The 17,627-nt window shown below is 45.2% G+C and overlaps 1 protein-coding gene across 1 annotated transcript in view; it reads right to left on the bottom strand.

Moving 5' to 3' along the window:
* Nucleotides 1-210: 210 nt before the first annotated feature.
* Nucleotides 211-17,627, bottom strand: part of ntsr1 (neurotensin receptor 1 (high affinity)) — a 68,229-nt gene continuing 50,812 nt past the window's right edge. Inside the window, exons 3-4 of the mRNA XM_055223300.1 lie at nt 16,486-16,558; nt 211-466 (exon numbers count right to left, since the gene is read on the bottom strand). Of these exons, the coding sequence (XP_055079275.1) occupies nt 211-466; nt 16,486-16,558 (329 nt within the window). The remainder of the gene's footprint in view (nt 467-16,485; nt 16,559-17,627) is intronic.

Raw genomic sequence — 17,627 nt, 5'->3', positions numbered from 1 at the left:
GTAGTAGTCTTATTAAACGGTGCTCTTCATTGTACTGGTCAACAGTGGTATCAGCATTAACAGTAGTAGTAATAGTACTCCTCAGTACACAGTCTCTTTGATAGTATTGGTGGGCAGTAGTAGTAGTCGCAGTACTCCCCAGTACACAGTCTCTTTGATAGTACTGGTGAACAGCAGTAGTAGTAGTAGTAGTAGTAGTTGCAGTATTCTTCAGTACACAGTCTCTTTTATCGTATTGGTGGACAGCGTGTGGTTGCTGGAGATGGAGATGGAGTGGCGTGTGAGTGGGCGGGGCTTCCTCCTGGGCGGGCGGCGACACGGCACGCACACGTAGCGCAGCGTGGACACAAAGATCTGCCTGTAGGTGGCGCTCACGAGGTTGTAGAGGATGGGGTTGATGGCGGAGCTGACGTAGAACAAAGTGTTGGTCAACATGTAGAAGTAGTGGTAGAAGTCAAACAGGTCTCTGCAAGACACAAGGGGGCGTTAGAGAGCACTGTAAGACACAAGGGGGCGTTAGAGAGCACTGTAAGACACAAGGGGGCGTTAGAGAGCACTGTAAGACACAAGGGGGCGTTAGAGAGCACTGTAAGACACAAGGGGGCGTTAGAGAGCACTGTAAGACACAAGGGGGCGTTAGAGAGAGAATATATATATAAAGAAGTGGACTAAGGAAGTGTGACGTCAGCCACAGTTTTTACACACAAAGTGAACTGGAACCAGAGTCGATGGAGGCAGAAGTGCGCCCATGATCACTTCCTGTTTAGAAGGTGGTGGCTAACAGGTTAGCTATGTCCATTTATATACAGTGGGGACAGGTCACTGCAAGAGATTGGCACGAGAGGACATAAAATGTGCATCATTCAACAGATCTCTATCCAGTTCTACAATTCAATGATCTCAAATGGAGGGCGGGGCTGTATAACTATAAATATATATAACTCTATGTAACGCTATATAATCTGTATAACTCTAGATATTGCTATATAACTCTATGTAACTTTATGGGAGAGTCACTGTTTTAAATAAATGTCCAAACGTCTCCTCCACAAATGTTGAACCTTCTCATTATTAGTGATGGATTCAAAATATATATTTTATCTCACTGTTCATTTTAAAGGTACTGTAATGTTCACTCTTTATTATAATCATTATATTCAACTATGTAAACTATGTAATCTGCACTAATGTTTGTTCTTGAGTCTTGCAGATAATGTCTTTTGAAAGTGCAGGATCCCACGGGAAGAAGGTCACTGTGAAACCTAAATCAGAAACATCATGGGAGGATGTTTTGTGACCTTCTGGAAATGCAAAAACAAAATATATTTCTCTGTGAATTTCGTCATATGTTTTTACACTGCTTGCCCCTCCCCCCCCCTTCAGATGTGTATGTAACTAGGGTTCCCTAATTTTAATAAAAGAGGTGAAAGACGGTTTGGGCCCCAGAGAGGGTGGTGGTTTGTAACTGGGGTTTTTTGCCTCTCCGCTCTTTCTCCTCAATATTGAGACAAAATAATCTCTCTTGTCTTCTCTTCTCTTTTGAACTCTAATATAGGTTGTGAACCTATCAACTTGGTCCTTCGAGCCGGATCCCAATATACCGGAGGACTCCAGCGGATGTCGGAGACCCAGGAGAGACTGTGGCCACAGCATATGAGACCTTTTCCAGGACTGGTCTCTTCGATATCTTTTGGAGTCTAAAGGTTGACGGGATACCGAGGGAGAGAGACGAGACGAGTGAGTAAGTCTTGCTTTAAAAAACGGTATGACTGGGGGTCATGCGCGTAGAAAAACCCTAATTATCCTAGGCTCCAATTAGGTACTAAAACCTACTAATACTAATAGTAGTAGTAGTACTAGGGACGGATACGGAGTCCCGTTACCGGGTAAAATAGTGATATTTTACTGGCTGGTACAAAACCGTGGAATAAAAAGCAAGGGTGTGTGTGTGAGAGAGAGACGTGTGAGTGGAGATTCTGAACCACTAGGTGACGAATCTCATACCAAAAAGGTTGGGGAAATACGGTGTATTTCTGTGGATGCAGAGGCAAGATCTCTCCGCCTGCTGAGGCTAAAGTGAGAGATACCACACTAATCACTCGTACCAACCTGTTGTTGTTGTATTCCAGCGATAGAGACCTCCCTAGGAGTTAAAAGCTGGACTAAATTTGAGGAAATAAAAATGGGAAATAAAACTACAAAATTGACACCAAAAGTAAAAGACTGGAAAGCCGTGCACGCAAAATATCCTGAAAAATGTACATAGTTAGATTTGTGGGTAACAAAATATAAATTTGAAGGCGAGTTAAAATCTTCTAAAATAATGGAGCTCCAAAATAAAATACAAAATAAAATACAAAATAAAATACAAAATAAAATACAGGAAAAATGCAAAAATAAAGAATATGATATGTGTAAACTATCTATCATTACTATATTATCTATACTATACTATCATTTGGAAAAATGGTGGGAATTGGCACAAGCCAGAGAAAAAGGCCAAACGGAGGCAAAGCGTAAGCAACAAATTATGCTTACAAAGGAGGAAGATGATTTCACCATTTCACCACTGTAATAGCGGCTCAGCCAGAAACACAGATACAGCAGGCTCAAGCCGAGATAGAGGGAGCAGTAGCGGGAGGGGAGCAGCAAGTGCCCCCGCCTCCATATCACCCGTATCAAGAGGCAACAGAGCTATTACACCAGATGAAAACTACACAAACTAGAAGTGAGGCAAAAGGTAAAGGTGAAAAAATTGAATTTAGTAAAACCATGAACAACCTAATGAAGCATCCAAGCAGGAACAAACTTTCATTATTCCTACTGCCCCCATGATAAGTAGTACAGAGGTACAGATCAAGATCATTTGGAAATACTGTCCCATGATGACGAACAACTCCTAGTTAGGTTGACAGCATTAAAAACAAGGATCCAAAATAGATTCACTAGGAGAGCAAATTATATGAAAATAAACAGAACTAAACAAAAAGAGGATGAAGATTTTGAGGAGTTTAAACACAGACTTACAAAAGTGTTTAAAGTACATAGTGGACTTGAAGATGAAGCTGGTAATGAAAATTGTGCATACAGACAGCAATTAAAGAATACTTTGCACGCTAATTCTACCACAAGAATTCGTAATTGGATTGACAAGCATTATATAAATTTTGCTACAGGGGCACTGGACCAATATGTAGATCATGCAATGCATGCAGAAAAAGTGATAAAAAACCACAGGAAGGAAAAATACTAGTTGATTTACAAGCTGCATTAGGGTGCGGACGCACCTTACCAAAAATAATCTCTCTTGTCTTCTCTTCTCTTTTGAACTCTAATATAGGTTGTGAACCTATCAATTAGTTTGGTATAAGCTCCACAAACTAAACCAAACCACTAAACCAGAACTAAATGGAGACTAAACCAGGACTAAACCAGGACTAAACCAGGACTGAACCAGGACTAAAACAGGACTAAACCAGGACCAAACCAAGTCTCAACTAGATCTCAACCAGGTCTAAACCAGGTCTCCACATCAATCAAACCCATGACCTTCTTGCTGTGGGGTGGAGCACTAACCACTGTGCCACGACCCCCATCATGAAACTTGATGAGATTATTCCAAATCTGTTCAGGTTTTAATCAAATCAAGCAGAAGTTTGTGTTTTCAGATCATTTCCTCTGAGGCAGCCTTTGAGTCGTGATTTTGTGATAAAATACAACATGTTTCACACAGAACCAACTGACAGCACTACAGAGCTGAGTCATGGACTAAACCAGGACTAAAACTGGACTTAACCAGGGCTACTTCAGGGCTATACCACAACTAAACTAGAACTAAACCAGGACTATACCAGGACTGATCTGGATTAGACCAGGTCTAATAAAGGACTGAAGCAGGTCTAAACCATAGACTATTTCATAAATGGACAGAGTTAACCTGGAAGCAGCCATGTTCTAAACAGGAAGTGATCATGGGGGTGATTCGGCTCCGTCAACTCCAAAACATCTAATTCTCTTTCTGTGTAAAAACTGTGTCCTCTCTCTGTAACTGCTGCTGTCAGACTCGTCATTTTGTTCTTAAATGTTTGTATTAACCCGCTCTACATGATCCTGGGGTTTTTATTTCACTATTTTATCATAAATTATTACATTACAAACATTAATAACAGGCGAGCAAGCTGGTCTTTTTTGCCCAGGTCACAAGTTGATTGACAGCATTGCAAAGCACCGCTGGTCTGGCAGGGAGCGGGAAGGGGCGTTACCCTCAACAGCCTCGCTCTGGATAGGCTCGCGCCCCCCGTGTCTGATCTGCACTTTTTTTTTTCTCTTTTATTTAGATGAAAAATCAATTGCCAAACTTTAGTGTCAGACAAACTGAGCTTTTTAATCAGAGACGCTGATTGAAACTGAACCGGTAATCTCCTGGTCTGATGGCACTGCACAGACTCACAAATGGACACAACAATATTGAAAATCACTCAGACTGCCTTGTCCTCGTCCAATCACGAATCAGCCCAAAGCATGAGCATCATTACAGACAAGAGGTGTGTCAGATGCCCTCCCATGGTTAGTCCTGGTTTAGACTCAGTTTAGACACTGTTTAGACCTGGTTTAGACCTAGTTTAGACACTGTTTAGACCTGGTTTAGACCTAGTTTAGACACTGTTTAGACCTGGTTTAGACCCAGTTTAGACACTGTTTAGACCTGGTTTAGACCTAGTTTAGACACTGTTTAGACCTGGTTTAGACCCAGTTTAGACACTGTTTAGACCTGGTTTAGACCTAGTTTAGACACTGTTTAGACCTGGTTTAGACCTAGTTTAGACACTGTTTAGACCTGGTTTAGACCTAGTTTAGACACTGTTTAGACCTGGTTTAGACCTGGTTTAGTCCACTTTTTCTCATTCACTCATGCTAAACTGGTCCATTTATTGCATGTTCTATTATTAAAAAAAACAGAACCCCCGTCTGGCCCCTGGGAGCCTGATGAGTCCTAAGCACTACTTTAATATTTGATCAGTTATCCTTCAGCCTGATGGAGCGTGTGTTTAGTGCGCCCCCTGGTGACATTATAACTGTCTGGTGCAGATGATGTTTATGATGATGATGTTTCTTCAGGCTGAAAAACGCTGCAGTCTGCACACTTCCTCTGCATGTGCAGGACTCAGATTACACATGTGTGTGTTCACATCTCTGTATCAGGGCTCCACCAGAGAGGCTGTACTTTTGTGTTAGCGATCATGGCTAACTGCATGCTAGGCTAATATGACTATATACAGGGTGCGATTTGTCCAAAATACAGAAGGGGGATGATTTATTTAAAACATTGATTTAGGCTTATATTAACCTGGGTCACAAAACCACCATGGCCATAACTCCAGCACCTTGCATGTGTAAAAGACAAAAGTTAAATCTGGCCACTCATCCAAGCTGCTTCTTCAGTTCTGGTCAGATTGCCAGTGGACACTGCCTTATATCTATCTGAAGGGAGGAGCTAACGACACTGAAACCTTTTGTTTACAGTTTCTGTATGTAAGATAGGTCTATTGTGCTACACTAAGTGTGCACTATGCCTGAGTCACACTTAGCATATTCATTCAACTCTTAATGGCTGCTTTTACACCTATTAGCATCCTGGCTATCTCTACTGTTCTCTTTGTTTCCTTTGTTGCTTTGGGTTTGAGGATGGTGTTGTAGATTGGGGAAAGATTATGTCTCAGGCCCCCATTCCTGTTCAAGGAAGAATTGTCTTTCCTAACAACAGTATCTTCTTTAACTCCTCTCTCAACCCATTTCTTTTCTCTGGCTAACATCTGAACTTCACTATCTTCAAAGGAGTGGTTAGTGTCTTTGAGATGGAGATGTACAGCAGACTGGGGTCCAGAGGAACTCTCCCGCCGGTGTTGGTACATCCTCTTATTGAGTGGCTGTTTAGTTTCTCCAGTGTAACACTCACTGCACTCTTCACTACACTGAATGGAGTAGAATACATGGAGTAGACTTACTTTGTTTCTGGCTTGGGGTTTTGTCCTTTGGGTGAACCAGTTTCTGTCTTCAAGTGTTTGTAGGTTGAAATAGACCAGAATTTCCTACTATCTGAAAATTCGCTGACGTGTTTCAGACACACACGCTGTGTAAGGGATAGTTACGCCTTTCTTTCTAGGTTCAGATTCCCTGTTGTCCTGTTTTTTTGCTCTCTTAGATCTATTGAAGGCCCATTTTGGATATCCACAAGCCCAGAGGGCTTTCTCCACATGCTGGTGGCTAGCACGTTGGCTATGTCAAACAGTGTTTGGACTCCATCAAATGCCTCAGTGCGTTGCCCATCCCTTCCAATCAGCTCTGTAGATCTTTAAAAATAGAGATGAGATTAACAGATTATGTTTCTGTTTGTGCTGATGGAGCTGTGACTGGATTCAACCGTGAAGCCCACATCTGCATGAGAGACCTGCAGGCTCTGTCCAGATAACATCCTTCAGCTTTAGACTGAAACCAAGGACTACTGCAGCGCTAATCGTGCTAAAGGGGAACGAGATGTGGAGATACAGGCCCTGCCACAATCCCCCCACTACACACTACACACTACACACTACACACTACACACTACACACTACACACTACACATTACACACTACACACTACACACTACACAGTACACACTACACACTACACAGTACATACTATACACTAGACACTACACAGTACACACTACACACTACACACTACACAGTACACAGTACACTCTACACACTACACACTACACCGTACACACTACACACTACACAGTACACTCTACACTCTACACAGTACACACTACACACTACACAGTACATACTATACACTAGACACTACACAGTACACACTACACACTACACAGTACACACTACACAGTACACTCTACACACTACACACTACACAGTACACTCTACAGTCTACACACTACACAGTACACTCTACACTCTACACAGTACACAGTACACTCTACAGTCTACACACTACACAGTACACACTACACTCTACACACTACACAGTACACTCTACAGTCTACACACTACACAGTACACACTACACTCTACACAGTACACAGTGCACTCTACAGTCTACACACTACACAGTACACACTACACACTACACAGTACACACCACACACTACACTGTACATGTAATGACTGTGGCAGAGTAAATGTCCAGGCTGCGTTTGAATAATCTGCTGAACCGACCATAAAGGACCAGATCTGTGTTTTTACAGCGGCGTTACCTGGACAGTCTGTGCATTTGTTTCCAGTTAGCGCTCGCTGCTAAGTTGCTAATAAGCTGCTAAGGTCCGAGCGCTGCGTTGTTTGAAAACATATTCCAGTGAAATGCATTTTGGGGGATACACTTGTCTGAAGTCTGCCTGGCTCCACATTCACTGAAGTATGGACAGAACGACGTGGAGGAGAAGTGAGGAGCAAAACATTCAAAAAAGAACTGGGAGACTCTGCAAACTGCACATGAACGTGCATCTGAACAGCACAAGTGTGAGTACTGGGACAGGACCATGCACCTCCTCCTCTTTCTTTCTCTCTCTCTTTCTATCTCTCTCGTTCTCTCCCCGTCTTTCTCTCTTTCCTCTCTCTGGCTAATCTAAAGCATTGATCTGTTCTTTCACACAGGTGTAATTGGACACATGCTGTTTGTTAGTTTGGGTCAGGCTGGTACAGAGGTGACGTCTCTCAATAAGTCTTCTCTGTCATAAAAACTGACAGAGGGTGAAGTAAAGGGGGATGACAGGTAGGAAAGAGAGGGAGGAGAGAGAGAGAGGGAGGGGAGAGACAATGGGCAATGGAGGGGACGTCCCTGTGTCTGTGAATTCATCCTCTCCGTTACAGAAGAAGATGGAACGAGACCTTTGGAAAACAGAGTCAGAGAAAACTGCAAATCCAGACATGAGAAGAGGAGGGAGGAAGAGAGAGAGAGAGAAGAGGAGGAGGAGGAGGGAGGGAAGGAGAAGAGAGGACAGAAGAGTAGAGAAGAAAGAGGGAAAAGGTGAGAGAGAGAGGGAGAGAGGAGAGAGACAAAGAGGAAAGAGAAAGAGAGATTGTGTTGGTAATCAGAGAGAGAGAAGGAAGAGAGATGGAATGGTGGAGAAGAAGAGAGAGATGGAGAGACGAGAGACAGGGCGAATGGAAGATGAGAGGAGGGAGAAGAGAGATGAAGGGAGGTAGAACAGACAGGGAGTGGAGAGAAAGAGGAGAGTGAGCAGAGGAAGTGTAGAAAAAGGAGGATGAGAGTGAGAGGGGGAGAGGCAGCAGGGTTGGGGGTCTAGAGAGAGAGGGGAAGAATGGAGGGATGGCGAGGAGAAAGAGAGGGAGCGATGGTGAAAGGAGGAGAGGAAAGAAACAGGGAGAGCAAAAGAGAGAGAGGACAGAGTGGAACTGAGAAGGAAAGGAAAGAGGAAATGAGAAAAGAAATGAAGAGAGAAGGGATGAGAGGAGTAAGGGAGAGAGATAGAGAAGAGAGGGAGCAGAGGAGGGAGAGAAAGAAGAGAAGAGTGGAGGGCATGGAGAAGAGAGGGAAAGAGAGAGTGAGAAAAGAGATGAGAAGGTGAAAATGAGCAAAAAGAGAGGGAGCAGAGGAGGGAAAGAAGAGAAAGGAGGAGAGCGAGGCATCAGAAGAGATGAGGTAGAGGGAAAGAGAAGTAGAGGGCGGGAGAAAGAGGAAGGAGAGGAAAGAAGTGATGAGAATGAGGGAAAAACGGGAGAGAGTCAGAGAGAGGGAAAGAGGAGAAAAGGAAAGAGAGACGAGGAGAGCGAGAAGAGAGAGAGAAAGAGTGATGGATGTTGGTAATCACAGGTGAACTGCTGCAGCTGAATAAAAATCTTTTCCTTGAATCATTCCAAAGAAAAACATAAATCCTCATTTTGAGCCACAAAGACAAACATGGATCTGTTTCTGTGGATTTATGTCAGATGCCCTCCCTGCTGTGATTAGCCCATGTTCTGCAGCTTTTAAATGTCGAGCTATTGATTCTTCAGACTCAGGTCTCGTTCTGCACAGGTCCAGAGTCTCAGGGCATCTGACACACGGGGAGGGCATCTGACACACGGGGAGGGCATCTGACACACGGGGAGGGCATCTGACACACGGGGAGGGCATCTGACACACGGGGAGGGCATCTGACACACGGGGAGGGCATCTGACACACGGGGAGGGCATCTTTACTCTCCTCTCTCTTTTTCTAGTCTCTCTCTTAAATTATTGGGGAAAAAAACTGTGTCTGTGTGAGGTTTGCGTGTTCTTTATGTGTGGAGTTTGTGTGTTCTCCCGGTGTCTTTGTGGAGTTTGCATGTTCCCTCTGTGTATGTGTGGAGTTTGCATGTTCTCTCTGTGTATGTGTGGAGTTTGCATGTTCTCTCTGTGTATGTGTGGAGTTTGCATGTTCCCTCTGTGTATGTGTGGAGTTTGCATGTTCCCTCTGTGTATGTGTGGAGTTTGCATGTTCTCCCTGTGTCTGTGTGGAGTTTCTCTCTCTTCTCTTCCTCCCTGTGCCTTTGTCTTTACGATGGAGGGCTCAGCATGAAATGAAACGATCTCGTTGAACCGTTTGTATGGCGCTCTGACACGACGGGCCGTTACTGTGGCGAATAGGGCTGTTACCGTGGCGATGTCTGCGTTTTTATGGCACCTTTCTGATTACCTGCCCTGCAGTTTGTCCAATGCCTTCAGCAGAAACCCACTGAGAGGACGATAAGAGATGCAGAGCCAAATGAGACGAGGTCATGTGACAAGGTCATGTGATGAGGTCATGTGATGAGGTCATGTGACACCTCAACCCGACAACACAGAGGAGAGGTCAGGGATATATGTGAAACTATGTTTAAGTGTAAGAATACAGGTTTATGTTAAAGGAGTATTAACTGTGACACATAACATATTTAGATCAACATGTTTCCTTTTATTGTTTTAAAATGCTATATTCACTCAAAACAATGTATTAATATGTCCCCTCCCTCTGCTCCCCGTGCTAAGTCCCTCCCCCTTCAGAGCACTATCACTTCAAGTTGCTGTGTACAATTAAGTATCATATTTTTGTATATTTATGGAGAATTGTTGTGTGGGAAGAAAGAGCTGAGTCCAAAGGCAAAGCTCTTGTTTTACCGGTGTTCCCACCCTCACCTATGGTCATGAGCTCTGGGTAATGACCGAAAGGATGAGATTGTGGCCGGGCGCTCCATTAGGGACAGGGTGAGGAGCTCAGTCACACGGGAGGAGCTCGGAGTAGAGCCGCTGCTCCTACACGTCGAGAGGAACCAGCTGAGGTGGCTCGGGCATCTGCTCAGGATGCCTCCTAGACGCCTCCCTAGGGAGGTGTTCTGGGCATGTCCCACCGGGAGGAGGCCCCGGGGAAGACCCAGGACACACTGGAGGGACTATGTCTCTCGGCTGGAGCTGGAGGACATGTCAGGGGAGAGGGAAGTCTGGGAGTCCCTCCTTAGACTGTTGCCCCCGCGACCCGGCCCCAGATAAGTGGAAGAAAATGGATGACTGGATGGATGTTGTGTGGGAGCGTGGGTGACTTAGACTCATGAAGCTAACTGCAACACTTTGAGCCAGAACCAAACAGAATCGCCCAATCAGATTTGTTTATTTCAGTGACTCATGTGAATTGAAGCAGCTCATTGGTCACTCATCATTTACAAACAAAACCACATTCCTCTCTCTCAGATGTACAGTTTAGTTCTTCTCTCACTGATTCTGCAGAAAACCTCCATGTTTTTCAGTCCTGTGATATTTTTTTCTCTATTTTTTGCTGATAAGCAGCCATATTCGTTTTGATACAGACGGTCCATACTTGTCCCTGATTGGGGATTCACACTGACCAAACTCACATTTTCACAAAGGACTGGACCAGTGTGGATCTGGAGCGTAGAAAAATGATGATTATTATTTTGCCCCAGAATGCTCCACTGTAAGCTTTAAAAATAGTCAATCTCCATATCTCCATGGAGACAAGCCACAGGACAAGTTTTAAGAGAGCTGACAACGCATGTTTGTGAAGGGATTTTAGCAGTAAAACATCTATATGTATATATGTGTGTATATGTGTGTGTGTATGTATATTTGTGTGTATGTGAATGTGTGTATATTTGTGTGTGTGTGTGTGTCTGTGTGTATGTATGTAAACGCAGTATGGACACATTTAGGTTGTATTCACACTAGCACTGGTTAGTACGCTTTAATCGAACTCTAGTTCTTTTGGCCACAAAGTCCGGTTCGTTTGGTCAGGTGTGAATGTGCAATCGAACTCTGATACGGTCCAAAAAAGCAAACTCTGGTCCGCCAAAAAACCTAGGTCTCGGTCCGGTTGAAGTGAACTCTGGTACGGTTCGAATGCATATGTGAACGCCAAGCGGACCACAGGCCGCTCCAAAGACAGGAAGCGGATTACATGCAGAGGATTCTGGGTAAATAAAACCAAAACAAACACGGGTGCAAAGTTAGCGGAGCGGAGAAATGGCTCGTGGTCAGACGTGGAGTGAAGAGGAGGTAAAAGCCCTCATAGAAATATGGTCTGACGAAAATATATGTCAGTTACTCGTGACCACGCACAAAAACAACAAGGTTTATAAATTAATAAGTGAAAAAATTAAAGCAGTAGGATTCCCCCGCACTGTAGCGCAGTGTCGGACAAAAGTAATTTTGTTTACATTTCCCTGCAGAAAAGAAATTGCGTTGTATTGACCAATAGACGAGCGGCGTTTCTTCTTCATGTTTTTTTGGCTCGTTTCCTTCCATGGTTTTTGGTACAGCGCCACCACATGTGAAGGATTAGACAAGCTTCTCAAAAGGTTTGGCTCATTTGACAAAAAGTGTGAAAGCAAACCGCTCCAGTTGAAAATGTTAACAATGTTTCAATTTTGGTCCCGAATCGAACCGAGTCTACTGGACTATTAGGTGTGAAAACGACCTTAATGCCACTGTGGAACGTGGCATTTTGAACTTTCCTGGTAAGCAATACCATCTCCATGGAGACAAGCAGGTGGCAAACCCTTCACCAGAAAAGTTACACAGTGCAGCTTTAAACCAAGTGAATATTATGTCAAATGTCGGTCTAATCCATCAGTTGTTCCAGGCTTGATCCAGAGCAAAAGACGAAGTTTAAATCTGTCAACTGAGCAAATCGTTGTAGGAGTCAAATGTGTCGACTTAAACCTCAAAATGTTTGTGACTGTTCAGTTCTATTCTTTTTATAAAAATGTTTTTTAAAATGTTTTTGTAGATTCAGTCTCTGCTGTGTGTGGAATCAGGGCATCTCCCTCTACAATCTGTTCAGCGCAGCATCTTCTGCTTCTGTGCAGAAAAGTCGAGTTCTCCTCTGACACGAGGCAACATTCAAACAGATCGTTAGCATTTGTACAATTAGCATTAGCGCACAATAGCGTCTGTGCTAATGTAATATGCATAAAGAGATTAGCATGAAAACAAATTAGAAACAGAACAGAATTTGTGGCTCTCAACAAAAATACTGTCACATGAATGTTATAAAGTGAATACTGTCCCCAGAGCTCATCTCCATGGATAATGCCATACTCTGGAACATTGTTTTAATCCAAACAGTCCCTGGAGTTGTGTTTAGTGTTTCACTCACACATGCTTCAGTGCGCCTAAGAACGCACTGTTCACCCTTGTGATGTCATTAGTCACTTTAACGAGGAGCATCGTGACAGTGACAAACGCCGTTCATAAGAGCCATTGCGAAACGAGAAAACAAGTTATCTTTACTTCTGCTGAAAACAGGGAAAACACTTAGTGTGGTGTAATATAGGAGCTTTAAGGAGCACACTCTGGGATTTTATTAGTGACTTTTATAACATAATAAACATGAAGTCCCAACCACTGACATCAGGACCTTGAGATCACATGAATGCAACATTTATCACATTCAATTACAACCTCCATCTTTTAAATTTGAAATGATTTGGTTAATTGCTATAGCAACAATCCTGAAACCATTGACCATCTTTATACTCTCCATCAGGTACTCGAGGCTCATGGGAGTTTACAGCCCACATGTGCTTTATGGATCTGGAGAAGGTGTGGCCCTAGTGGTGTCCTGTGGAGGGCGCTGTGGGAGTATGGGGTCCAGAGGCCTTTACTCTGGGCTGTCTGGTCCCTGTATGACCAGAGCAGAACAGTCAGACCTGTTCCCAGTACATGAGCAGTCCTGGTTCAGTCCTGGTTCAGTCCTGGTTCAGTCCTGGTTTAGTCCTGGTTCAGTCCTGGTTCAGTCCTGGTTCAGTCCTGGTTCAGTCCTGGTTCAGTCCTGGTTCAGTCCTGGTTTAGTCCTGGTTCAGTCCTGGTTCAGTCCTGGTTCAGTCCTGGTTCAGTCCTGGTTCAGTCCTGGTTTAGTCCTGGTTCAGTCCTGGTTTAGTCCTGGTTCAGTCCTGGTTCAGTCCTGGTTCAGTCCTGGTTCAGTCCTGGTTCAGTCCTGGTGTGTGCTGAACTCTGCTCTTTGTCACCGGTTCTGTTCATTGTTTTTATGGACAGAATTTCTCAGTGCAGTCAGGGGCCAGGGGGATCTGGTTCAGGGGCCAGGGGGATCTGGTTCAAGGGCCAGGGGGATCTGATTCAGGGGCCAGGAGGATCTGGTTCAGGGGCCAGGGGGATCTGGTTCAGGGGCCAGGGGGATCTGGTTCAGGGGCCAGGGGGTGTATCTCATCTTTTCTGTTTGATGATGATGATGTTGACGGCACTGGGAACAAGTCTGAATCAGAATTTAACAAAGACTGAATCAGGACTAAAGCAGAACTGGACATGTACTGGGAATAGGGCTGGACCAAGACTAAAACCAGGACTGAACCAGGACTAAACCAGGAGCGGTTTGCAGCTGTGTGTGGTAAAGGAGGAGCTGAATCCAAGTGCAAAGCTAATGACTGAAAGGACATGAGGGCGGATACATGAGTTTAAATGAGTTTCCTCCGCAGGGGCTGGGCGCTCCCTTAGAGACAGAGTGAGGTGCTCAGTCACATGGGAGGACCTCAGAGTAGAGCCACTGCTCCGCCACATTGAGAGGACCAGCTCAGATGCCTCCTGGCACCGAGAGGAGGCCCCGACCCAGGACACACTAGAGGGACTCTGTCTCGGCTTGTCTGGGAGCACCTTGGGCTAACCCTAACACTGAAAAAGTGGAAGAAAATGGATGGATGGAAGAAGTCCCTCCAGTTAAACAGCAGAAGCCCGTGTCCCACAGTTTGAGACGCTCTGGCTCTGGGGCTCATTAAACTTTATCTCCTGAAATAACCAACTATTAAAATCATCTGTGTAATTAGAGCTTTAAAAATGAGCTCAGACCCAAGTCTCCTTTTCTGTGTTTATGTCTGAATGCCGCGCCTCAGGAGCCATAACTCACAGATAATGGCTCTTATGAGGACGCGGCTCCAGTGACTCCATGTGTTTCCATGTTCTACGACATTCCCATTCTCCGGGCGTTCCCAGAAGCTCAATTTGCCTTAAATGGTTTGTCGTTTTGATCTAATTAAGAGAAGAATGAACGGGTGGAACGACCTATAGTTATTATGAGAGAGTGCGAGGGAGAGCGAGGAGGGAGGGAGCGCAAGGGAGGAGGGGGAGTGAAGGAAAGTGAGGGTGAGAGAGGGAGAGTGAGGGAGGAGGGGGAGTGAGGGAGGGGCCCAATATGAATGTTTAATGAAGCCAATCCAATCAGAAAGATGGATCAGACACCACTCCTGCTAGACCCGATAAAGGATGAATGTGTGATAGAGAGAGAGAGAGAAAGAGGGAGGGAAGAAAGAGAGGAGGAGGAAGAGAGGGAAGAGAAAGAGGGAGAGGCAGAGGGGAGAGGGTAGTAGAGGAAAGAGGGAAGGAGAGAGAGGGGGAGAAGATGAAGAAGGGGATTAGAGAGGTAGAGAAAGGGTAGAGGGGGAGAAAAAATGGGGAGAGAGGGACAAAGAGAAAGAAGGAACACGGAGAGGCAAGAGTGAGTAAGAGGGGAGTGTTAGGGTGATAGAGGAGGGAGAGGGGCAGAGAGGGGGAGAAAAGATAGGAAAGAGAGAGGAAGAGAGGGATAGACATGAGAGAGAGTGTGGGATAGGGAAGGAAAGAGGGGAGGAAGGGAGAAAGATGGAAGAAGGTGTGAGAGGCAGGCCAAGAGATGGACAGAGGGGGGTGAGAAAATGAAGGAAAGAGGAGGAAAGGAGCAAGGATGACAGAGAAAGAGGTATGGACAGAGAAAGAGAGAGAGAAAGAAGTGTGAGGGGGAGTAAAAGAGAGAGAACAGGAAGTAAAGAAGACAGAGCTGCTGGTCAGAGAGGAGGTCAGCGATGTCAGAGCAGGGGTCAGAGCAGAGGTCAGAGCAGAGGTCAGAGCAGGGGTCAGAGCAAGGGTCAGAGTGGAGGTCAGAGCAGAGGTCAGAGCAGAGGTCAGAGCAGGGGTCAGAGCAGAGGTCAGAGCAGGGGTCAGAGCAGGGGTCAGAGCAGAGGTCAGAGCAGGGGTCAGAGCAGAGGTCAGAGCAGAGGTCAGAGCAGAGGTCAGAGCAGGGGTCAGAGGAGAGGTCAGAGGAGAGGTCAGAGTAGAGGTCAGAGGAGAGGTCAGAGCAGAGGTCAGAGCAGAGGTCAGAGGAGAGGTCAGAGCAGAGGTCAGAGCAGAGGTCAGAGCAGGGGTCAGAGCAGAGGTCAGAGCAGAGGTCAGAGCAGAGGTCAGAGCAGGGGTCAGAGCAGAGGTCAGAGCGGTGATGTTGATGAAGAGGCTGTGTTCATGATCAGATGTTGATGATCACAGGGTCACCTCACACCAGCCCCACCAAATGTTTGTCCAGTGTGAAGCAAACGAGGGTCAGGGTACGGCTCGTTTGGGATCTGTCCCGGTTGGAGGAGGAGGGCCAAGGCACGTACATTTAAATGGACATAGCTAATCTGCTGGCCGCCGCGTTTGAAACAGGAAGTGAGCCTGGGCATGCTTCTGGCTCCGTCATCATTTTGGTCTTAAAATGTTCGTATTAACTCTACATGATCCTCATGTTTTTATTTCACTATTGTGTCTGTAAATCAAGGTATGAACATTAATAACACACAAATCAGGCGCCTTCTCTCCTCGAGGTCACTCCTGATTGGCTGGTTTTGGGCTCAGTTTGCCCGTGGTTGCAGATTAGCTGCTATAAAAACTAATGATGTGTTTCATTTGGCGGCTGAAGGCTGTGAGAGTCACTCAAACACCATTTCTTTATACAGTTTATGACACACACACATGTACACACACACAAACAGACAAAACACAAACATATACACACACACATATACACGCACATACAAACAGACAAAACACAAACATACACACCCACATACACACACACAAACACCCCAACACAAACACATACACACACACACACACACATATATATACATGCACACCCCAACAGACAAACACATACACACACACACACACACACATATATGTATATATATATAATTATACTGTGATACTCACTCGGCGTAGCAGAACATGAGACGACGCACGTGATACGGCAACCAGCAAACCACGAACGCGATGACCACCACTCCTGAAAATGAGAAGAAGAACATCATCATCATCATCACAAAACCACATCCAGGACTGACCACAGGACAGGAAATCACATCCATCTGAGCACAAACTGACCACCACACGGAGCCTCCTCACAACTGTCCCAGTCCAGTCCTGAAGACGACCTGGAGCAGCCAAGACATGACCAGAGAAATACAGCAATAATACAGACTCCAGAGGCTGAAGGGCTATTACGACACTGTGCGGGTGCTCTGTGCGGGTGCTCTGTGTGGTTGCTCTGTATGGGTGCTCTGTATGGGCGCTCTGTGCGGGCGCTCTGTGCGGGTGCTCTGTGCGGGTGCTCTGTGCGGGTGCTCTGTGCGGGTGCTCTGTGTGGGTGCTCTGTGTGGGTGCTCTGTGTGGGTGCTCTGTATGGGGGCTCTGTGCGGGTGCTCTGTGCGGGTGCTCTGTGTGGGTGCTCTGTGTGGGTGCTCTGTGTGGGTGCTCTGTATGGGGGCTCTGTGCGGGTGCTCTGTGCGGGTGCTCTGTGTTGGTGCTCTGTGCGGGTGCTCTGTGCGGGTGCTCTTGAGGAGGCCGTGATGGAGATGTTTGTTTCTGCTCGAGTGAACACTTTACTAAGTTGTATTTACTGTTTTAAGTTCTGTTTCTAATGTAAAGTGAACTGGAGTCTGGAATAATAATGTCACTCACAAATATAAGTATTTAAATGTTTCCTGTTTGTCTCATCTGTTTGAAAAATGGACCATGAGTCTGGAGTCAAGATCAAAATCAAAGGTTTGGATGTTTTCATGTGTTTTTGCTCTTGATTCTTTACACTGTAAATTCTCACTGAAGCATCAAAACTGACTTAAACTCAAAATAGCTCAGGTTTTTAAAAATAGCCTTTACCCGTCATGAAGCTGAGAGAGAGAAGGTCAAGGGTTTGAGCTGCACAGTGAAAGGAGGAGACGCCGAGGATCTGAATGTGAAATTTAAAACAGATCAAGTAATAATTATGTAACTTTTTTCCTTTTCCTACATAATTCCATATTTATCACTTCATGTTTGTCTTCTGTTTGTTCATCCTGCCTCCTCCTTCCTCCCTC

The sequence above is a fragment of the Periophthalmus magnuspinnatus genome, chromosome 7 (genome assembly GCF_009829125.3).
Source record: "Periophthalmus magnuspinnatus isolate fPerMag1 chromosome 7, fPerMag1.2.pri, whole genome shotgun sequence".
In the NCBI taxonomy this organism is placed as follows: Eukaryota; Metazoa; Chordata; class Actinopteri; order Gobiiformes; family Gobiidae; genus Periophthalmus; species Periophthalmus magnuspinnatus.
This window is presented reverse-complemented; position numbering and strand designations above follow the sequence as displayed.